Source organism: Gallinula chloropus (genome assembly GCF_964237585.1).
Source record: "Gallinula chloropus genome assembly, chromosome: 17".
Lineage (NCBI taxonomy): Eukaryota > Metazoa > Chordata > Aves > Gruiformes > Rallidae > Gallinula > Gallinula chloropus.
In genome coordinates this window covers 10,164,567-10,188,089 of record NC_140102.1, presented here as the reverse complement: position 1 = coordinate 10,188,089, position 23,523 = coordinate 10,164,567, and the positions used below count along the sequence as shown (strand labels likewise).

General features: G+C 55.9%; 1 protein-coding gene across 1 annotated transcript; it reads right to left on the bottom strand.

The window, feature by feature from the left end:
- Positions 1 to 117: 117 nt before the first annotated feature.
- MMP11 (matrix metallopeptidase 11) lies at positions 118 to 18,550 on the bottom strand (the record flags this gene model as incomplete). Its single annotated transcript, XM_084272208.1, has 8 exons — positions 118 to 251; positions 1,131 to 1,388; positions 2,745 to 2,958; positions 3,553 to 3,800; positions 6,467 to 6,600; positions 7,621 to 7,764; positions 8,985 to 9,235; positions 18,431 to 18,550. 8 exons carry the CDS (start codon positions 18,548 to 18,550, stop codon positions 118 to 120), a joined length of 1,503 nt encoding a protein of 500 aa, XP_084128334.1.
- Positions 18,551 to 23,523: the final 4,973 nt, after the last annotated feature.

The window sequence follows — 23,523 nt, the reverse complement described above, 5'->3', positions numbered from 1 at the left end:
GTGACAGACGCCTGTTGTGTCAGGCGCTGAGCCTGAAAGTAAGCAGAGGGAGCCCTCTGTGTGGCTGCTGGAGGTAAGGGTGATGGAAGGGAAGTGTGAGGGACGCGAGCACCCTCCTCATCTGAAGGAGTTGGAGGAGGGCGTACAGCCGAAGAAGTCCTGGCTGATGTGGCGTGGGTAGCCCTCCAGCACCTTCACCTGCACTGGGTCGAACTTCCAGTAATCTCGGCCTCTCAGGAAATAGGCAAAACCTGTGGGTGAGAGAGGACAGGTCAGGAGAGACGGGGCTGGCACAGCTCAGAGGTCTTTCATCGCGTTTTGTCTTGTCGCTGTAGCACATGCAGTACGGAAAGAGTGCCTGGAAGGGGTGGGAGATGCTGCTACTTCATTTCACTTGAACCCAGGTTTGCAGCTTGCACTGGTCTGGTTTTGGTGGGAGAGTAAGCAGCAGTTTTATATCCATCAGGGGTTTAAATATGTTGTACCCCGGTAGTGGCCTGGCCCTGAGAGGGCAGAGGACATCTAGGACCTGAGCAGGGCCAATGATAGGTGGCTGGTGACAACCTGCTGCAGAGCATCCCTTACTGCAGGGAAACCTGCTCTGGGATTTTGGCTCTGGAAGCAGCGGGGAACTGTTCCACTGCATCCTTTGGGAGGAGGGAGCTAGTTGCCCCACCTCTCATCTCACCCATCCTGGCTATCCTCAGGGATTCCATGGCACTGCCATACCATCTTCAGCATGGGAGGACGAGGCAATACCAAAAGCAGCCTGTTCACTCAGGACAACTGCCTAGGCCAAAGTGTGGGCAGCAATTCTGCTGTTTGCTCATCACTTTCCTTGATGTGAGATCTAACAGCTCGGTAGGACTGTGTGACCATTTCTTGGTCAGAAGTTTGAATTCTATCAGACAGTTCATTGTTGATGTCTGCAATTAATAATGACAAAGCATGTCACATCTATGGGAGAAGCCTCCATTCCCAACCCACTGGAGGAAGATGTCCCTCTTTCTACACTATATAGCATGTGCTATGGCTGGGAAGTGTCCAGTACTACCAGCTGTGTAAATCTGCCCAGTTCTTCCAGCCTGAATGCCCGCCACGGAGCTGGCCAAGTCCCTCCTGGCACTGACCAAACTCATCCTGAAAGGCAGCGTCGATCTCCTGAGGGACTCCGCGCCAGTCGGCCATGGTCCGGGGGTAGATGTTGTCCACCTGGCGAGTGTGAGGGTTGAAGCGCCAGTAGTTGCCTCTACTGAAGATGTAGATCTTGTTCTTCTCAGCACCCCACACCAGAGCTGCCTGCACAGGGGATGCAGGGAGGCCCAGCTCCACGATCGGGGTGGGACCAGATACCCGTCTCTCGCCATCGTATATCCAGTACTGAGAGTCTGGCGAGGAGACAGAAAAGGGAAACAAGGGGTGAGAAGCTCTTTGGTGTCTGATAATTGGGCAGCCAGATGCGCAACTGGAGCTGGTGCCTTGGCAGAGCTCCCAGGGAAAGCTGTGCCTGAGAGGCAAAAACCCCACCAGTGTCATGGACACTGATGCTGATGGGTGCCCAAAGTGTCAGCAGTGTGAGTGTTGGTTGCCTTCCATCCAACCCGGAGGGTGTCGGTGGTGGGATGAGTGGGACAGGTTTAGCAGCTGTCTTTTCTCTCTTTGTGGAAGCTATGCTAAGAGATCTGGCTGGAGGGACCAGCCTCTATCCTGCAAACTCAGCTCTTGGAGGAGAACGTACATGGGCATGCACGGGCATAAAGGGGGCATGTGGCTGTAAGGGAGCGAGCTACAGAAACCAGGAAGAAGTTGCCAAGTTGAAATAGAGACTGGAAGCCTGTTTCCAGATTAGGTTAAAATGGGAATCTCTGCAATTAGCCTATGGCATGTAATACTTTGCCCTTATCTCATTTTAACTCATGGTAGGAGCCTGCCAATTTTAGCACTGTAAGTCCTTGTGTGCAGGTCAGCGGTGTGTTTATGCGGGAGCGCTGCCCACAGAGCCGCGTGCTGGGCCCTCTGGTACCCAGGTTCGTGGTGACTGATGGGGCGTGCACACCCAGGGCTGCTGGGTATTGTGTCATTCTGCATCCCTGCTATTAAATTTACACTTGGAAAGAGCACTAAAGAAAACAGTGGAGCTGAAACAGGGTTTGTTGCTGGTCCTGAACTGCAGAGGTGGTCAGGAGGGGATTTGGCCCCTGCGGGTGATTGCTTTTTAACCCCTGTGGGGGCAGGAGGTTGCCTGGCTCCACAAAGGTTCTCTGTGGGCTCTGTCAGTCTGGGGTACTACAGAAGCTCTGCATCCACATCTCTAAGGAGCAGAGAAGATGCTGTCCATCCCTCACACAGGCTCAAGAGTTTCACAACCTGTGAGAGTTGGGTCTCTCTTCTGGCACAGTGCTCCCCAGGACAGCTGGGGACATGGAACAAGTGTTTCCTTCCTCATCCTCTGACAGCAGCATTGCCAGGTGTCATGGTTTAGCTATTTGCAGAGGCTCAAAGCAAACATTTGGGTTCCAGAGGAGGAGGCTGGGATATCATGGCTGTGGCTAAAATAAGTGACTGCTCCTTCTTTGCTTCCCCCTCAATATCTGCTAAAGAATTTAAACTAAACAGAGAAGGAAAGAAATAACAAGGGTCACCAGATTGCTGAGGATGTCCGGAAGGTTTTTTTTCCTCCCAGGAACTTGTTGGGTCCTGAATACCCTCTTTAGAAAAGATGCATTTCCAAGCCCAGCTCTTACCTTGGAAAAACCAGATATTGCCCAGAGGGTCCTCAAAGGTGGCATCAACAGAGCTGGGGATCCCCTGCCAGTGGCGGGACGCCAGGGCTGGGTATCCGTCCTGCAGCTTTCCAGCTCGGAGCCGCCACACGTAGCGAGACTTGAAGAAGAAGAGCTCCCCTCGGATGGTGGACGCGGCGTCGAAAGCTGTGTCACAGGCGTCGGGCTGCACAGACTGCCAAAGCACTGCTGGTCAGGTGCTTGGACTCACAGAAACCCCCTTGCCCAGGCTGGGCTCAACAGATGAGAAGTTCCTGTGTCCAGGCCTTTGTCCCACACCACACCGGTCACCCTCATGTTGACCCCACAGAAGGGCCCTACGTCCTCCTGGTCTCTCAGCAGCAGAGCCTGCTAACACCCGCCACTCCTGGCAGTGGAATCTTTTCCTAAATGCTGATTAAATCCAGCCCATTCCCAAAGGATGCTGCTCAGAGGAAGACCTCCCAGGCATGGTTAGGCAGAAGGAGGTTTCAGCAGCAGCATCCTCTGTCATCTACAGCACTTGCACTGGGCATGGCCTGGGCAAACAGCTCCAGGGCTGCAGAACTCCATGGGTTGCTAATGCACCAGCCAGTTGTGGTTGTGTGTGTGCTGCCCAAAAATCCCCCTCCCCACACATCCCCAGCAAGCCAGGTAACAACTGTGGGGTCCTGATGGTTCAGCACTGTGTGTGGAAGACACAGAGAGGTCTGAGTCTGCTCCTGGCTTCACAGTGAGGACAGTCCCAGCCACGGTGTTAGAGAAGGACACAGAAGAGCTGTTGACTCACCTCCACGTTGGTGATCTCATTTGTTTCAAGGTCCGGCTGGAGCCGCTCCACTGGCTGAGTTGGGGTTGGGTCAGCATCCTGTTTGGGTTTCCCATAGAGGTACTGGATACCTTGCTTGTCATCCTCACTCAGGCTGAGTGGGTAGCGGAAGATGTAGAAAGGTGACATTAGTGACTTGGAGACAGCAGTATGCTGCAGGCCCAGGACGTGGCCAAACTCATGAGCAGCCACTTGCAGGAGGTCCGTGCCTGCAAAGGGAAGAGATGGGAGATGCTTTTGCCTGCTTGTGCAGGGGACACCTACCTCCCAGGCCACTTCTACTGGTTGTCAGCCACTGACAACACGCTGGGGTCTGTTGTGGGAGCCCAAAGCAAGGGAAGGTAAATCTGCCTCAACTACAGTGGTTGCAGGTTGTTGTCCCCAGGGTTTTTCTGGAGCACTGTGAATGAATTCCCACACTCGCCTGGGCAAGTTGGTAATTTGCAATTCTGTCATTGGGGGCTTCCATCCCCCATCAGCTATGGGGAAGAAAGGGGCTTTCTGTGTGCTTTTGGATAGAAGAAATCTGCACACAGAAAGAAGTCTGGCCCATAGAAAGCAGCAGTCGGGGTGGTGAGGTTAGCTCTGCCCTCCCAGCCGTGTGGCAGTTGTTGGCTACAGCTGTAGTGTATCAGGTCCTGTTTAGATCACGTCTGCTGTGGGAGATAACCTGCATCAGTGAGGGCTGGCAGTGGCTGGCGTCACGCAGCCAGGGCAGCTTGTTCTTGCCTGCATGGGGACTGTAGCAAGAAGGTGACGTGTAGAAAATTCCCATAAGAAACTGCCCGATGTCAGAGCCTGGCCCTTTCTCACCAGACTCAAGTCGATTTATGGGAGTTTGTGTTTTAGGAATACATGACCTTGGAGCACCTAGAAAAGATGAAGGTGAAAAAGTGGATTTGGGTATGCAAAAATGTGTCATTTGGCAGGTGGTGTGTAGCTTCCACTGGATCCCTTTTGAAGCTGGTGTCAGGGAGAGCTGGGAGAGAGGCATATTAAGCAGCGAAGCCTGTGAGCGGGGCTGTTTGTTGACAAGTCCCAGCGTATTCATTCGCTTGCCTTCAGCCAGAAATCCTCCAAGCTCCTGCCCAAGAGATGAGAAGGCCAGGGACGTGAGTCAGCCAGCCTGGCTGCTCAGAGCAGGATTTCCCTGCCCTGCGCCAGGGGAGCTGGTCACTTCTCAGCAGCGGGATCGGACCAGGGGATGCAGCTGGAAGGAACACCTGGGAAGGGTGGAGGGGAAGGTGAGCTGCTTTCCTCAGCTTCATTGAAATGATGAATTCTCACAGTGCTGACCCAATTAAATCAACACATCTGGGTCAGCTGAGAAAGTGGGATTTCTGTGTCAGCGATTTGCTGCAGGCTTTCAGCCGCTGCTGTTTAGCTTGGCAGGCTTCTCTCTGTGCTCTCCAGCGCTGGCAGATCGGTCCTGCTATCCGCAGGTTCTCCAGGGGAGGTGAAGAACAGGACACCTGAAGGAGCTGGGCTGGGGAGCATTGCTGTGCCCCTCACAGAAGGTCCTCCACATGGTCCTCCTGCTTCCTTGTGACTCTGGGGTGACCCCAGTGCACCCTTTGGCCCTCCTTAGACCTCTCCTCTCCCGTCTGTAAAACAAGGCTAAGGGTTTCCCAGTCTCACTAGGAGCCCAGACAAGGATTTATCCATGTTTACATCGTAAAGCTCTTTTCAGCATATTAAATGGCAATTAACTGCAAAGAGCTTTTACATTTGTTTATGGGAGGCACAGGGGGGGGAAAAAAGGCTATGGAGGGGGTTGGAGTCTGATGGGAACTGGCATCTATTTTCAGTTCCTGGTTTCCCTCTGACACTGTCTTTGTGGGAGAACATAGGAAGTTCTTCAACAGCCCAAAGAGAAGGTGAAAAAGGAAATGCGGCTTCAGAAAGATCTGATGCTCTCTGGTCCTTGTTTTGTGTCAGTATGAATAAAGTCATCACAGTCCTCTGCCCCACGTGGAATCTGGCAGACAGTTGGCAGTTAAGTGGACTTTGGGGGTGCCCATCTGAGCCCTGAACATTGACATGGACAAAGTGTTTGGGAAACCCCAGAGAGGCAGCAATTTAACTTGGGCTTTGTGCTTGTGGCTTTGTCCCTGTAGATAGACTGGGAAGGAGGAGGAGGGGTTGAGCCTGGTTAATTTTGGTGAGTCTTGCAGAAACTGATCTTTGGGCAGTGATCCAGCTGGTCCCAGGCAGTATTGCAGTATCTCATGAGATACTGTGACACCATACCCCCAGTGCTGGAGCAGAGAGCTTCCAGCTTGGATCTATTATTAGACAAAGAAAAAAAAAGGGGGGGGGGGGGGAAAAAGTGTCTTGACTTGATGTGACGTTGTTTATGGTCAGAGCATTCCCAGGCCACAGGGGCAGAGCTGGAGCCTGGGTGGTTTCCCTTTATGGACTCATTTGAGGGCAGGCGGTGAACAGTGCGTGCAAGGACTGGGGCTGAGACTGTCCTCTGGAAGACAACTGTGTCACCCAGCACTCAAGCCTCTTTTCCTTCATCCCTTCCCTGCTTTATTTCTAGTGGCTCTTGCCGGCCAGGGCTGGGTGCAGTTCCCAAGGCTGGGCAGAGGAGCCATCTCTCACGTGTGTCACTCTTGCTCCCTCCCCGCAGCACAGGGAGAGCCCACTGGGAAGCCAGGGTCCTGGTGCTGGACACAGGCTTCACTGCAACTGAAAGATGCTGAGAAAGGATCTGAATGCTACCAGTAGGGCTGTAAGGGGCAGGAGATGACAATGCACACTGCAAAAGTGATTGTTGCCTCTTGGTTTTACAAGGTCCCTGTTCACACCACAACTGAACCCTGATAGAGCATCCTGAGGGTCCACAGCTCCCCCTGAAACAGTACCGTACCCAGGTTGTTCCCAATCGTCCAGGTCTCGTCATAGTCAAAGTGGACATCTCCCTCCCGGTGTGTCTTGGGGAAGAACGCATGTGCCAGGATCCCTCCGGGCCCATCGAAAGGCAGGTTATCTCCATGCCAGTACCTGGAGGGAACACACATCACACCTGAGCCGAACGGCCACGCACCTCCAGTGAACAGCATCGCATGGCCCAAGCTGGGGAGCCGCTGCGAGGGAACAGCAGCTCTCGCTCCCACCCCAGGTTGATCCCAGCAGTCTGGACTGAACGTCTTGAGCCCTTCAGAGTGCCACAAACTCAGTTCTGCATCGGGGCATCGAGGAGGCAGAGCTCGGCCATGGCAAGCACTGGGGAGTGTGTATGTTTTCTCAGGGATGTTTCTCCTCACTGCATTTGGTTCCCAGCCCAAAGCTGACCGTGGAGCCTAAAGACTTAAGGAGGTGACTGCTTGAGCCAAGACTAAGTCAACATAACTGCATGGCAGGGGGATGCAGAGGGGCAGCTCGTAGCAAACCCATCCAAACCTGCAGCTCCTCACTCAGTCCAAACCTGCTGCTGGCTATTGAAGGGAACCCATGAGAGATGTGTCAACTTCAGGGAGCTGGGGGAGGCACAGGCGAATAGACAGCATGCAAATCGCATCACTGCTTGGATGGCCTCCACTGCCTTTATTGGTTTTGTGCAGACATGCAGCAGAGGGAAGTCTTTGCCCCCGTGAGTTATTTTGCCAAAAGTGAATTTCAGGCCAGGAGCCAAGATTCATTTAACCAAGGAACTATATTTGTCTTTGGGCAGACAGTTATGTCGTTCAGTCAAGGGACAGGATGGAGGACCTGAAGATGGAAAGTCAAAACAAATGCTTAGGAAAACAGCCTGTGGGCAGAGAAACGTAAATGTACCAAGAAAATTAATGAATGATTAGTAACCGTACTGTGCACAGCCAGCACGGAACAGCTGCACTGACACCGAGCAGCCCACAACTGACAGGGGAAAAACAAGAAGGAAAAAAATATCCCAGCGTCTGAAAGCAGAAATATGAGCTGGAGTTGTGTGCTGGCAGGTCCCCTGGCTTGGGGTCTTGTCTGTGAGGCTGCCGGCGGCTCTCTCTGGGAGGAGGGTGCTGCTGTCCCCCCACCATTGCTCACCTTGTGAAGTCGATGACGATGTCAGCCCGTCCCTCCTGCACCTCGGTGAAGGTCAGTGGGGTCATGTCGCTCCAGACTTTCAAAGCTTCCTCAATGGTCCTTCTCACTTTAGCTTTCACGAGTTGCCACGGGAACCTGATAATTCTGAAAAGCAACAGACACTGGATGAGGAGAACATCATCCGCTGTCCCATGGATGCTGCTGTCACGAAGACACAGGCCGTAGGCTCAGCCTCACCAGGGCCACCACTCAGCACCAGAACATCTCCAGTCCATACAAGTACTGCTCTGGCACTCTCCTCCGAGCAACGCGTGCAGCAGATGGGTCCCATCAGTGCTGAAACCCCTCTGGCTGCTGTGCCCAGAGGTGAGCTCTCTGCAGAGCTTCCCAGAGCTGTGTTTTTCTGGAGTGAAGTGCTGCAGCATTTCTCAGCTCTGTGCCCATGAGTCCACCCCTCCCCAGAGGTGCCTGGCAGTGGTGTGAAGTGATTTTCTCCTCCTGAGTCTCTGTGGTTTGTACCCCTGGAAACCTGGGCTTGCTGAGAGCAGCTCCTGCCTTTTCTGCCCCCCTATAACGTGCACAGCCTGTGAGGTCTCCCATGGAGGGAGCTTGCTTTCCCTTCCACTAACAGTGTGTGTTCATCTCTGATATTTCTTTAACTGTTGACAGGAAAAAAAAGGAAGGAAGCAGCCTTTCTGTTACCTATAGCCTCCTAAGGCCATGAGGGGCTGTCTCCCACACTTAATGAAACAAAAAATGATTTACATGCTCCTGAAGTCCACAGAGCCGTGCTTGCCTCTCCACTCAGGACCCCCTGGGCAGCTGGGGAGGCAGCCCAAGCCTCCCACGAGCCTCTTGAGCAGATTGGCAATTGAGAATGTGGGGGGGGATTTGGGGAAAACTTTACACTGGAGCTGTGTTTATAGGAACATCAATAACAGCTGAGTAAAAAGGGCTTCTTAAAATAAACTGCGAGGTGAGCCCACAGCAGGGTGGCTGGGGGGGGAACAAAGGCACAGCGGGAGAGGGCTGGCGGTGGAGGCTGGGCTGGGAACATCACGGGTTTGATGTGGGGAAGTGGAGGGGGTTGTTGATGTGGGACTGACCGAGGGGAGATGGAACGGCTGTGCAAAGTGTGCTGAGGCAGGGGTGGGCGGACAGCTGGGTCTGTGGGAGTGTGTGTGAGGGGATGTGGAGGTGCTGGGTACAGCCCTGCTGGGGGTTCAACACGTGGCTCCCCTGCCCTTGGCTGCCCTCCAGCTTCTCTGGTCACATCACAGCGTGCCGTGCTCCAGGGACTGTCAGCCTGAGGTTTGGGGAGGGAGAAGCAAGCCAGCCTGACTCCCCTTTTGCTTCTCTCTTACTTGTAGGTGAGGTCGGTCTTGTCCCAGCGTCCGCCAGAGAGGACGAACCGCTTCTGCCGATTGCGCCCGTTCTGTCCGTCCGGCAGCACCGGCAGGTCTGGCACGCCGCACCGGGGAGGGTTCCAGCCTGCCGCTCGCTCCGCCACGCCCACGGAGAAGCCCTTGGCCGGCACCCGGGTCTCCACAGTGTTCATCAAGGAAGAAAGCCAAGGGCTCTGCTCCTTCCAGGTGTGATGCTTTCGAGAAACTTCCTGAAAGGGAAAAGCAAGGCCACAACTTCAGTGCCTGGGAAGAGAGGTCCCGGTGCAGTGTGGTGAGCGTCTGCCCACAGCAGTTCTGCGGCGGCGAGTTCCACCTCTGCTGTTCCCCTGCTGCTGGGGCACAAACTGCCCCACAGACCTCCTCTGTTCCTGGGGCTCTGCTGCTGCTGGGCTGGGTCACACCTGGGAGGCACTGCGTCATGCCATGGCACCTCCTAAGCACAGGGCTATTTTTGGTTGGCTTTTCCTTGGCAGCTGGCCGGCAGGAAATGCTTTTGCAAACTGTGGATGAGAACCAGACCCTTCAAGAATGAAACAAAGAACTAGGGAGTAAATTCTCCCCCTTTGCCCCACAGCCTTTGTTTCCTCCTGGCCCCGGGTAGAAGCGATATTTATGGGAGGGAGCCTTTAAGTCCCCCCCACGCAGCTTTGCTATGCACATCCCCATTGTCACTCCTGGGGTGTCCCAGTGCTGTCCTGGCATGGTGAGCAGGCTCTCGGCATGGCTGGGGCGCAGCACAAGCTGGAGAGCAGGACAGACAGATCTGAGAGGTGACGTGACCCAGCCCATGGGTCAGAGAGCAGCTGCAACAGTCTCTGTAGCCCCTGTCACTGCCTGAGGTCACAGATTCTGCAGAGGGGTGGACAGGACCGTGCCCCCTCGCCTCCCTGTGCCTGTGATGCTGCTTGGGGATAAGACCACCTCGGCTCTCCCACCTATATGGAAAAGCACCATTCCTCTTGGCAACATTAATTGTACTAATTAGCTGACTTCCACTGGTTTCCCACCTGAGCGCAGGACTATGGGGCCACCAGGAAACATGACCCAAGCATAATCCCCAACCTGCTGTGTGGCACGTGGGGTGAGAGGCGCTTGGTCCCTCCCATGCTGCACCAGCCGGGGACTGAACACAGGATGTTTTGCTCAATTCCATGCCGGTAAATACATCTACAGGTGTGTGAGCAGCAGGAGCGGCTGGGATGCAGCAGGGAAGCGTCTCAGCTTGGACAGGTGGGCTCCAGAGCAATGACCTGAGGTTTAGAGGTCCCCTTCCTCCCCCTGCAAAGAGTTGCCTTCTTCCCAGCCAGCTCTCCTGGCTGCCCCGACGGGGACATGAAGGTCAGGATGGCACGATGCCAGGGCTGCCATGATGCCATGTAATCCGCGTGCTGCTGCCGCTCTGTTCCCTACAATGAGCCCATTCATGTGGGCTGGAATGAAGTGTGAAACCCTTGGCATTAATTCTGCTGCTGAGCTCCTGACGCTGCCGTGGCCCCGTGCCTCTGAGGGATACACGGATGGACACAGGAGCCGGGGAGGTTACACAAGGTGCAGTTCAGGTATCCGGCTTTTCATGTGTCTGTCACCACTCCAGCCTGTTGGCATGTCCTCCCCAGCCAGCCAGACACCCATGGTGGCTTGGCATCTGCCAGCCATTGCCAGAGAAGCCATCGACCCAATCCTTGTTCCCCAGCGCGCTTCCATACACCACAGGAACTGCAGCATCAACACGTGCAGAGAGAGAAAGTCGTTTTACATCCCCAACCCATCAGCCAGGGCACTGGGAAGCCATCCAGTGCTGCACTGGAAGGAAGGCGTAGGGGCTGGTTGTCCCGGGGGAGTCTGCACTGGGCTGCTCCTGCTGAACACTGGAGCCCTGTCAGGTCGGATGTACCTGTCTCTCTGAGAGGAGCTTTCCAAGAGCCACCTGGCACCCTGCCTGGGCTGGCAGCTAGTGCCTGTGAAGGACAGCTGACAGGAGGAGCCGATAAGTTTCATCTTCTCCTCCCAGCCCTGATGAGACCCTCTGCCAAAGCCCATCCTGGAGCACCACTCAGATTCCTGCTCCTAGCTGTGCTCCAGAGCACCCACTGCCTCCAGAGGCAGGTTCTGCTGCCCAAGGACACGGGGTGATGAATGTGGCTGGTTTCCCAGCACCAGGAGATGTGGGACAGATGCTTACAGAGTGGAGATGGACCCTGCGGAGAGCCCTCACTGCAGAACTGGGAGCACTGGGAAGCGCTCAGGAGTCACCCAGGTAAGTGGGTGGGCTGAGGCTGGCATGGGTGGGCTTGCTTCTGGATTTTTGTCTTGGCTTTGCTATGCACATCCCCTGGGCACCCAGGAAGGCTGGTCATTGCCTCCCTGGCTGGGAGCACTGGCACAAACTGAGGATTATCACTCTCCTTGGAGCAGGAGCAGAGAGAGGAGGAACTGCCTGGGAGGATTCCCATGTTCAGGGACAGAACAGGCTTTCTCTCTCCTCTGTGGTTAGCTCCAGGTCACAGACAGGAATCCCAGCCTCCAGCCATCCAAACCCCACTTTGCCCTAGGCAGGACCCTCCCGCTCCTGCTTGCCTGCCCTCTGCCATGACCAGCCCTGGGAGGGGACATGGCCTAACCCTGGCTTTGGGTGGAGGTGGGAGGCGAGACCTGGCCTACTTCCCTGCGTGCTCTCTGTGCCCCATGACAAATGGTGAGTCTCTTGCTGTCGTCACTGCACCCACGTTCTCACCGTGGCAGGAAAGGGCTGGAAAATGCCACTGCAGGCGCAGCCGGCAAGGGGAAATGGGACAGTTAGAAACCACTCGCCAAACAATGCTCAGGAGACACATCAGGCTGGAGATTTCAGTCTCCTTGGATGGACACACCTTGCTGCAGGCACTTGCCAAGGCTTAGATAACACATCCTCTCTCTTTAACATGGCACCCTTCCCACCCAGCGCTGAAGCCACCCTCTCTTGGGGAGCCCCTGCTTTGTCCTGCGGGGTGACACCGTGCCCCAGCTGTAGGCTTAGGGGTTTGCTCAGGGCTGTGCTGCTGATGAAGCAAGTGCAGACCTGTGAAGAGAGGATGAGGAGGACACTGCCTGCTAGGTAACTATCAAAGCACCCCCAATCCTCCCGTCCCACTACCCAAGGGGAGAGGATTACCAAAATCCAAAAGCAAAGGAAAGTCCCTGCAACCCAGAGCAGGCATTGAGTCTGCAGAGCTGGGGCTGAGCCCCGGCTGAGCAGCCACTGGCACTGCCCTTCCCAGTATATCCTGCCACTGGGGTGGCCACTGTCTGTGGGAACAGCCAGACTTTGGCCAAGGGAAGGGGCCGGGGCTTTGCAATAGAGACTGAGCAGCAAAATATCTGCATGACACGAGCACAGGGGGGCTGCCAGGCCTGAAACCAGAGGTCGAGGGCAGTGGGGACAGCAGAGGAGCAAAGCCATACATGGAGAGGGCTGAGCTGCAGGCCAGCCACAGCCCTTTGCAAAGGAAGTGCCTCCTCCAAGCACCATTGTGACCCAAAGGCTGAGGAGGGAACAGGAGGGAAAGGACCCACCCGAGCACAGAACCACAGCTGAGGTCCAGACTGCACACTCGGTTCCCCACAGCTTCATCAGCCCTCAACGGCTGTGACACAGCAGCCATCACTTCTGGGTCTGTTGGAGCCAGATGAACCCCAGCCAAGCTTCCCAGGAAGTGTCCCAGCCACCCCTAAGGAGCCAGGAGCACCTTTAACCCGCTGTGCTGGGCAGTGCTCACCCTCCAGAGCCTCACGGGGGGAGGGACAGCCTGGGCACTACAGCTACAGTGGAGTATCAGCAGCTCAAGCACAGCCAGTCAGGGCTCTCCTCTGCCTGCCCTGAACTTAAACTTGTCTCCTCTGTCATGTACCTAATTACCTGGGCTCCTGCCTGCTCCTGCAGCCTGGACACGAAAGGACAGCCCCCTCCCCATCAGACGGGAGCAATTGGACAAGTTACAACGCGAATCCCATCAGTCTTGGATGCTTCCCCTGTCTCTGGGGGCTGTTTCCTCTTCTGCTAGGTGATGAGCTCATAGGCTTTCTCCCCACCTCCCTGTCCCTTCTGCTGCTCCTTTTCCCTTTCTCCCTGCTTTCTCCTTCCATTACTCAGAATGTTTGGAAGGCCAGAGTGTTTGCTGCCTCTTTAGCTAGTGGTGTTCTTCTCCTCCCACCTATGACCCTGCACCCTGGAGTGCTCCTGCCCTCAGTCCAACGCGTGGGCAAGGAGAGCAGAGATGCTTTCTCCTGCAGTTCTCACGTAAGCCAGTTCTCTCACCCCATTTCTGTCCACTTTGGGGTGGCAGTGCTCCTCAGGGCTCTGCATCCCCTTAGCAGGCTTCAGCAGTGCTCCTGCCTGAGCTCAGCACCGTTGTCCTGATGCACTGAGTACCACAGCTGTCTTTTCAGCCAGCCTGGCTCTGCCCAGCATGGATTCACAGGGTTAGAATTGAAAGAGCAGCTGATGGTTAGTGGTAAAACTGCTCCATTCTAGTCAGACTGTGTCCCAGGAGCACCTTGACCTCAGAAGGTGCTAATGCTGGAGACAAAATTTCATGGCAGAAACTGGTGGTGGTTGTGCTCTGCACTAAGCGTGCTCCTGGCCAGGCAAAGCCACCACATCCCTCCATCCTACCTCCCCCAGAACCAGCAGTCTCCCACCCCCTCTGGCTAAGAATCCTTTGCTTACACAACATACTTCTGTGACAGGGCTGCCTCCTTTGTGCTAGGCTCAGGGGAACGTGAAGGCTGAGGCCAAACTTTGGCCAAATGAGGTCAAACGGGAGGTGCCGCGGTGCCTGGCTCTGCGGCCACAGTTGGAGGTTCCTCTCCGCTCACTTCCCAAACGCCATGGCACCATGGAGCAGTACCTCCTGGGGCCTGACAGTTTGTTTCCGGATTATTTGCTGGTAGTTGTTGTTGGCAACGAGAAAAGGAAAATGTTTATTTTTCCTAAGCAACGTGGAACATGAAACCTCGCGGACTGCGAATGTTTATGCTCGCAGACAGCATGAGAAGACCCAGGCTCTGATGTAACAAGAGAAAGCAAATGAATAAACACTGCAGGACTATTTTTATTATCAGACACTTTAATTACGTGACAGTTTGCGAGTCTAGTCCATCAACACTGCCACAACCAAGCTGCTAGTGTCACCCAAGCAACAGTTTGCCAGAAACTGGATTTCCTACAAAGCAAACAAGCCCCAGGGACGCCAGGATAGCAAAAGGTTTCAAGAGCCCTTAATCTGATGACCTAGAAATCCCCTCGAAACCAAGAAACCACCCTGGGATGCAGCACACTGGAGGCAGAGGAGGAAGAGGGTTGAGATGTTTCATTCATCATGCAATTGCACCTGAGCTAAGGCAAGCAACTGGTGTCCAGCCCAAGGACAACAGCCAGGACATGTCCCACTGGGGACAGCCACTGGCACAGCGCAGCCCTCTCCAGAGCTATGGGGAGATGTTCTACCCTCAGGGAGTGAAGTTGCTCAGATGGAGAGGCCAGGATCTCCAAACTCAGAAGACAAGCGCCCTCCTCTGCCTGATCTCCTGGAGATGTCTTGGGGATTTTCCCCTCCTCTAATTTTCACAGAACCACCTTGGTGAGATAGTGACATCTCTCTCCTGCCCAAATCCCACTAAGAGAAGGAAGTCTGGTCACCTGTCTGTCCTTCTGGGTCTCATCTCCACCAGAATCTCAGTGAACCTCTAAAAACATGTCTGTGGCCCTCAGCATACCCCTGAAGTTCCCTGCTTTTATTTTGCTGGACAGCTATGTGCAGACTCAGCAGTGAGCTGTAAATTCACTGAGCCACCCCGGGTGCAAGAATACGCAGGATCCCTTCATTCACCTGCTGGTGTGTCTGGGATTAGCAGGAAAGACCTGACAGCATCAGCTGTCTCCACAGTCTCTGCAGGACAGTTTTTCCACAAAAGATCCTTTTTTTAAACAAGACCCACACCCCAGAGCACCCTGCTCTGCTGAGCCCTCAGGTCTTGGTGCCAGGGCGGGACAAAGGGGATGCAAGCAAAGTGCAGCGTGAGCTGGAGTTGGGGAATCCTCCCTGCAGTGCTCCTCTCCTCCCTGCCCGGTCTGCTTTTGCCAGCTGCATGCCCAGCTCTTGCCAGGCTGCAGGGTGAGGGTGCGTGTTGCGTGTGAAAAGCACAAACACAGCAAACCCGCTGGAGAATAACTGCTTACATGTGTCTCCAGCCTCTCCCAGAGCTGAGGATAAACATGCCTAAAATTACCCCAACGCTCTCTGCAGTATTTAAATAGCCAAACCAAACAGTGCAAATCAAACCCTTCCTGCTGCCCGAGCCCCCAGCGAGGCGGGCGGCCTCCCCGGCTCCCAGCAGCACCGAACCTGCCGGGCTCAGGGCGAGAGGTGCGGGATACGGCTCCCGAGGGGTTACGCTGGCAGCTGGAAGGGTGCCCACCACTTCCCCATGGAGAGAGAGTTTCCCAGCAAATGGACTGACTTTGATTTCCCAGGGGAGCCGAAAGCAATGCAGGAATTCGGTGTCTGCGCCTGCACTGCCCCAGGACTGCAGATCTTTTGTTCTCAAGTCTTAGAGGGGACACCAGACACAGCCTGCATTCTGCTCTCAGCTTTCTCTTTCTTTCTTTAGGTGCTAATGCAAAAGTGAAGGAGATCTACAGGGCTTGCTACAAAGAATGCAGCTTCTTCGGCTGCTCACCCTCTTGTAGCCTGGCTTTAAAATGAATCTTGGCCCTTGAATTCCCCCCCTCCCTCGGCACTGCTCTTGTGACATGTTACTGAAGCACTGAGTAGTCACAGTGCAACACCCCACTGCACCATGTGCTGCCCAGCGTGGTCCCTGTGCACCACATCTACCAGCACAGCTTGAGGAAGTCACCAACACCTGTCTCGTAGGAGTGTGAGCCTCTTTGTCCAGCTAAGCCCCTCATCTCCTTTCATATTCATCAGAATCACAGTCACAGAATCACAGGGGTTGGAAGGGACCTCCAGAGATCATCGGGTCCAAACCTCCTGCCAAAGCAGGTCACACAGGTCAGTGTCCAGACAGGTCTTGAATATCCCCAGAGGAGGAGACTCCACACCCCCCGGGCAGCCTGTCCCAGGGCTCTGTCACCCTCACTGTGAAACAATTTGCTGCTGTTAGATGGAGGGAAACACATCTTTGTGTACAGTCTCAAAGTAGCCAACGAAGCAAACATGGGATGGCACAGCAGAGCTCTCTAGTGATACAGGGTAGAAAAGGGCTGAGGCCAGGAACCCCACATGGCCCACTGCCAGCCCAGCAATCCCACTGCCAGCCCAGCAATCCCACTGCAGCCATTCTGTGCTGACATGTGTGCCCCAACCAGGAAAGAAGAGGGGTGCACTGCTGTCAGCTTACTTATGTCGTCTGTGACGGTAACCACTGTGATCCTGGCTTAGCCTCAGAGACACCAGGATGACTTTTAGAAGCCTGGACAGCAGGTAAGGAACCCAAAAGGGATGAGAGAACTGCTGTTTGAAAGGATGGGAAATCACCTGTTTCCAATCCCAAACCAGCACACCCACCATCTCTGCCAGGACGGTGTGAAATACAGTGGTTTGGAACCCCAGACTCCCCATGGCTGGTCAAACACACAATCACAAGGTGTTCTGAACAAAACATACCTGTAGGAGCATCGCCTGGAGTTACTCCAGCCAAGAGGAAAGTATTGGCACTCAGGATGGGATAAGGAAGAAACGCCTCTGGGCAGCAGACTGCCAGCTGCGGGGGGACTGCCTTCAGCAGTGTGCTTGTGGATTAGATGGACCAGGAGCCTGAGCAGACCGGACCCCCACATTACCTCTGTGCTCATCCAGCAGTTTGGTGTGTTCCCCCTGTTCAAGGCAGACGAGCCCCAGCAACCTCTGCAGTCAGTCTGCAGCTACAGGCACCGGCAAGGGAGACAAACAGTGACATCCCAGCCCAAGTCTGGGTGGTGTGAAACCCGGGCTGGCTCTCCCTTCCCCAGGCATCCCGCACAGGTCCTTGCTGGCAGCCGGACCAGAACCAGGACCAGGGGCTGGGCAGGTCCCTCCAGGAGCAGCAGCTTCCCAGCTTGTGTACGGCGGAGTGTGAGGCACCCGCCAGCCCAGCCAGCATCCCACAGTGGTCTCCAGCTTTAGGCAGGTCCCTGCCAGCCCACCCCTGGCTGTGTTCAGACAGGGATGCCATCCACGGAGTGGTGGTGTAACTGGGGCATGGGGTGTCAGAACTGGGGTGCAGGGTGCCACTGCCTGAGGCAGAGTGGAGCCAAGCGCAGTGACATTTTGTTTGGAATAATAGGAGCACTTTGGGGGCCAAGGCTGCTCCGTGCCAAGTCCCAGCCCACAGCATATTTAGCAGCCAAGTTCGAAAGTACTCAGATGACAGAGCTGATAATAAAACCATCGACAGAACCTGAACTAATCCCCTCGGGCTGCTACCGGGCATTTGCTCTGTCATTATTTTATGGCACGCTAGCGAAGCACACGTATATAATAACCCAATTACACACACACATCCCCGGCACAAGGAGCTCTCTGTCCTCCCCCGGACCCCTCGCACGCCGCCGCTCTTCCCTGGCAGCACCAGTCCCTGCTGCTCCATCCAGGTGCTGGGATCTAGCAGGCATGTGCGGGAAGGGAAGAGCCCTCCTGCTCCCCTCCTGCCTCCGCGTTTCATTTTCATCCCTTTAGTCCCGGCCCCCCGTAACGCTTCTGGGAACTGCCCGTACCGCAGCCGGGGGGTGTTATTAGGACAGCGTTAAAGGCAGCGAGGCTCTGCTGCCTTTAAAGAAGGAGGGGGGGTATCCCGTGTCCTCTCGTAAACTCTCCTTGTCCCGCTCCCCGCTTTTCCCTCTGCTCGCTCGGCAGCAGGGAGCACGCCTCTGAAAAGTCCCCTCGACATCCCAAGAGCAACCGGCGGAGCGGGGGTACCCGGGCGGGGGGCAGCGCTGGCTCCTCTGGCCGGTAACTCCCGGCAGTGGATCGCTGCCCGTGCTGGCATCCCAGGAAGGGGGGGCGGGTGGAGTATTGGGAGGAGGGGGATGGAGTACTGGGCGGGGGGGGGGGATTGGAGTATTGGGAGGAGGGGAAGTATTCGAGAGGGGATGGGGTATTGGGGAGGGGGAGATAGAGTTTTGGGAGGAGGGGGAATATTGGGGAGGGGATGGAGTATTGGGGGACGAGTGGCTCATCCCCGCTCAGCAGAGGGGTCTGCCCGGGAGATGCTCCCCCTCGGGGAGGCACCGGGGAGCAAGAAGCGGGCTGGAACTTTGACGGAGACGGGATGGTAGTGGGGGGAGGGCGGGGGGGGGTGGGGAGGGAAGGAAAAGAAAACCCCCCGGAGCACCGGAGGGGAGGTCCCGGGTGGTCCCGACTCACCGGTTTGTGGCGGCGGGCGGGGGCGGCGGGCGCGCAGTGCAGCAAGGCGGCGGCCAGCAAGGCGGCGGCGGCGGGCAGCGGCGGACGGGTCATACCGGGAGGCGAAGCGGGATCGGACATGGGGCGGGAGGTGGTGGTGGTGGTGGTGGTGGTGGTGGTGGTGGTTGGGAGGGCGGCGGGGGATTGGGGGAAGGGGGGGATGAGGGGGAAATGTGTGTGTGTGTGTGTGTGTGTTTGTCCCCGCTGAGCCTTTTATCCCCCCCCGGAGCCGCCTGCCCTCCTCCCCGCGCCGCCTCCCGCTCCTGCCTTTTGTTCTCCCCGAGCCGTGGCTGTACGGGCCGGGGGGACACGGCCCGGCGGCATCGCGGGAGGGGGGGTCCCAGCCCGGCCCGCCCCGCTCCGCCCCGCTGCCGGGGGCGGCGGGGCGGAGCGGGGCGGGCCGGGCTGGGACCCCCCCTCCCGCGCCTGCCCGGCACCGGCTCCGGCTTCCCCCCCATCCTCTTCCTTCCCCGAATATCCCTGGGGCCATGCGTTGCTCCCTCGGGGAGGGGACACTGCTTCGCCTCCCGGTTTTTGCATCTGCTGCTGGAGTTACCTATGTTCCGTGTGCTTCCAGTCCCACAACTGGTTTCTGTCTGGATTGGGATGACTTCAAACGGGTCGGTTTAAAAGTGTGTTTCATTTCTCCTGCCTAGAGGTAATCACAGTCCTATTAGACCCTCAGTGCCTTCTGGGACCTCTCAGTCCCTAATCTTGGGGTTTAATGCCCAAAATGCACCTCCAATCCCTGCTCTGCCTGTGCAGGGCGCCACTGAAGTCACCTGCGTGTGCCGAGCCCTTTGCTTCCCATTCCCAAGCCGGCTTTCCCCTCAGCAGGGTTGCTGAGGAAGGAGAAGGGAAGGAACACCCATCATTTTGGAGATGCCAAAGCCTCCCTCCTCCATCCTCTCAGCCACCTGGGGATGGAGGCAGCAATACATGGATCTGTTTTCTTGATTCCTGTTTCTATGGGAGAAACCCTGGGCTGTGTCAGCATCGCTGGGCTGTGTCAGCATCCCCTCAGAAGACCCAGTTTAGCTGCAAATTGTTTCAAGAAACGTAGGCAAATAAGAAAACTTTGATCTCCAGCTGCCTGGGCTGGTGTGGGGAGCAGGGAAGGCTTCCTGATATCCTGGGCTGTGTTCCTGGTTTATTTGCCTGTGATCAGTTGTTCGTGTTTTGCTTTATGGGAACCATACTGAGGGTGTAAATGCTGGGTACGGTGAGCAGATGCGGGAAGAGTGAGCCTGGCCGTGGCCGAGCTTGGGGGGAGCTCTGCTGTGCTCAGCTAGCGGCTGTCAGTGAGACATCCCCGCTCTGGAGCAGTGCATACACAGGGTGTATCCCTGAGGCCTTACTTGTGACAGGGGAAAGAGAGGAATAGCACAAAGGTAGGAGCAAGGAGCTGGTGTTCACAGCACTGGGACTTTACATGTGGAATTTGCCCATCTCCAGCTATTCTGGCTGTGCCCCAGCAGCGCAGGGCAGGTCCTACTTCCTTTAGCCTTGCTCAGAGCCAGGCAGCTGGGTCCTGGTGAGAAAAGCTTCCCACCTTTGTCTCCTTTCTTCTGTATGTCCGGGCACTCAGTGCTTTCCAGTGGAGCCAGTTGGTGCCCTGGGGAAGCGGGGAGAGGCGTGGGAGCAGCCTGTGAGGCAGCGACAGCCCGTCTGGCTCTTCTTAATCAAGGGACACTCTTGAAGGGGGTGTTCTGGGAAGCAGGGTCCTGGCAGAGGTGGGACCACACGTGAGAACTGCTGGCTCCCGCCAAGGCACTTCACACAAGTGTGCGGTGTCTTTGGGATTACAAGTATTTCCCAGCAGAGGAAGAAGATGTTTAGCAATGGGAAGAGGGCCCGTTGGGTGTTTTGGGGTCTGGTGTGCTCACACAGCCTGTAGCAGTCTTCTATTGTAGTGCTGCTGTGCTGGGAGCTCTCTCAGCCACTCTCTGTCCTTGCAGCACTCATCCCTACCTCAGTTTGCAGCTTGCTGAATGGACAGAGGCTGCTGGGTGATGTGCACACAGCTCCCACCACAACCCCAGAGTGCCTGGTATCTCTCAGCTGCTTTCCTGCAGTTCCTCCAGGCTGGAGCCAAATTTGGGGTTCAGGCATCTCATGATGCTGCAGGAGTTCAGTGGAAGCCCTCATGACTGGGAGGTCCCAACCGTCATCCATGTTGCCAATACAGCATCTCCGTGCACAGCTCTTCTTACTCAGCATCTGTTTCAGTGCCTAGCTCTGAAGCAACAGAGCTCCCATGGGTTTTCCACGTCCTCCTGGCCACAAGCCTTAGCTGTGCTCCCACTCCCCTAAGGCTTCCCAGCAAGGAGGGACCTTGAGAATGCCACGTAATGTGAGTCTCAGCAGGAACCACCAACTTGGGATAACCCTCTCCCCAGCAGGTGTTTGGTAGAAAGGAACTGTGCAAGAGGGGGTAAGAGAAGCACGGGTTCGATTCTGCTCTGCTGTGAGCAGCAAGGAGGTGGAATAACTCTTTCAGTCCATGGGCCACTCGGGTGTGAAGCTGCTGTCAGGCTCTTGGTGCTGAGGGGAGGTGGGGGAACAGCGTAAAGGAGAAAGGGGGAAGTGAGAGAGGAACTGAATTTAAATGGATTAAGCCTGTCTGTCCAAAGTCCTTTGTTTTCTGCTACCTCCCTGGTGTGACTTTCACAGCTGTATTCTCTGTGGCTGGGGACCTGGTTTTGGGTTCCCTGCAGAGTCAGCATGGAGCTTTACACCTCCTGGGCATTTTCCCCCAGCAGCTGGAAGAAGGCTCAGGAGCCAAAATCCCCTGGACAGAGAAACCCCTTTGATTTCTCTTTTCTAACACCTTTCCTCTTCTCTCTGTAGGTGCTGGCCTCATGAATTGAAGTCTCCAGCATCACTGCTCAGCGGGTGACAAACAGGGACACATCTCAGTCAGGCAAGTCTCTGTTCTCAGCCTCTTGCCTTTGGGATTCCCCTTTCCTTTGTCCCTGGCATCTTGTTTTTCTCCTGGTCAGCCCAAGCGGGTGTTTGTACAGGTGGTGGTAGGTGCAAACAAAGACTTGGGGGTCATGTGCAGTGAACTCCCCTTGTAAACACCCATGACAGGAGTATTTCTTGAAGAGGCCTTGAATTACCTGGTTCTCCTCCTCAGCTGGCAGCCCAAAGCATGGGCATGGGGAGGGGACAAGAAGAGGATGTGGGGTTAGGGGAAATTTGGCCTTTGAGCCTGGACTCACAAGTGAAAAGCTAAAGTAATACACAGGGTAAAATAACATGTGAAGATTTCTGTTTGGTCAGCAAAGTGCTTTGCTTCAAAGCTCTATTTAACTTTTTGAAGTCATTTAAATGAAGATGGCTGGAACTGTGCAGGCTGTCCCGGATCCAAACTCTGCACCTTGAAAGTTCCTTTTCTTTTCCCCAGACTTCAGCTCAAGTAGGCCAATGCAACAGTCCTGCTAGGGATTTCCAGAAATACTTCCTTGATTCACTACAACTTATTTATTTGATTTTGCCTTTAAAGAAAACCCCCTTCCTTGACCTTAGTTCTGAGCTGAACGCTCAGTCTGTAGAGGGACCGGCCTGGCGTACTGCCCGTATGCAGCCAAGGAGCACAGGTGGAGCATCACTACCTGCATGGCTGCTGGGCTGGCACCGCTGCCTCCTCCAGCCTAGGAACAGAGCAGGATGGGAGCAGGACTCTCCTGTCCCTCACCCTGCAGAGCTGCCCCAGCTCTGTGCTGCCCAGGTGGCTCCTTCATGGCAGGGGCCACTCCAGGAGCGGGTCCCTAGGGAGCAGCTAAGGCAGCCCCAGCCCTGTCCCCCTCACAGCCCATGCTGCAGCTCACGCGGTGCCTGAGCGGCTGCGGCATCGTGCGGCTCTTCTTCCCCCTTCTCTCCCTGCAGCTTCGGTGCAGCTGCAGCCAGCCCTGGGATTTGGTGCCTGGGAAGCAACTCCCTGGCGGGCTTTGGGTCCCAGCGGGGCAGAGGCAGGCTGCAGGCTCAGAGAGGTACGCCACAGTGTTTGTTGTCTAATCATCTCCTGCCCCCGTGCCAGGAGCCGAGCGCACACAAACAGTGCCGGGCTCCGGTGGGAAGCACTGCCTGTGAGATAAGCCAGGCAAGGAAAACACATCCATCTTCATGTCTCTGGGCCTGAGACAGTTTCATCTGCTGGCATTTTCCTGGCGTAGGCTCAGGGCACACCACAATTCACCTGAGGAGCCAGACGCCGGGGAGCCAGCTCCCATTCCTGGCAGGAGGTGTCAGCCCCAACCAGTGCAGAGCCTGATGGCTGTGAGAAGCTGGTGGTTGAGGCCGTGCTGGTGTGCAGGGAAGGGTGCTGAACCATGGCTGAGCCCTTGTGGCAGCATGGTCCTGGCTGTTCATCACCTGAGCCAACGGGTGAGACTCCCTGCACAGAGAGCCCATACCCAGCTGTGCGTGCACCCAGCTGCCAGCACAGCCCAGGCCCAGGGCTTCCACCTGGCAGCCTGGATAGAGCAGAAATAACTGGACTTTGGGAGATACAGAGTCGGAGTGTGGGAGCAGAGCAGAGCCCCAAATCCAGCCTGCAGCCGCTCTGTAACTGGAAAGGAGCCGTCTTGCTGCGCTCCCAACCTGCCAGCTCACTGCAAATGAAAGGTCCCGGTGAAACGGCCCCCACCCTTGGCTCCCTCTGATCCCTGCCGAAGCTGAGCCGAGACTGGAATGTCTCCTGGGATGTGATTCCCTCTGGCCTAAGGGGAACTGCGTTAATAAAACCCAGTGTGAGACGATGGGGGAGGAGGCAGGCTGGGCTGGTGAGATGAGGCTTTTATTAACAAGTCACGGGTCTGCTGGAAATGTCCTGTCCTGTCTGCTGGAAATGTCCTGTCCTGTCCTCTCTCCCTCCCCCTGTCCCCAGAGCTGAGCTGTGGAATTTAGGGTGTAGGTCGAGGCTTTTCTTCACACATGCATCAGTTCAGAGCAGCCAAGCCCCTCACCTCCTTCCCTCTCCCCACTCCTCAGCACCTCCCTGGAACAGGTACCACTCCTCCACCCCCTCTCGGTTCAGCCTCACTCCTGTG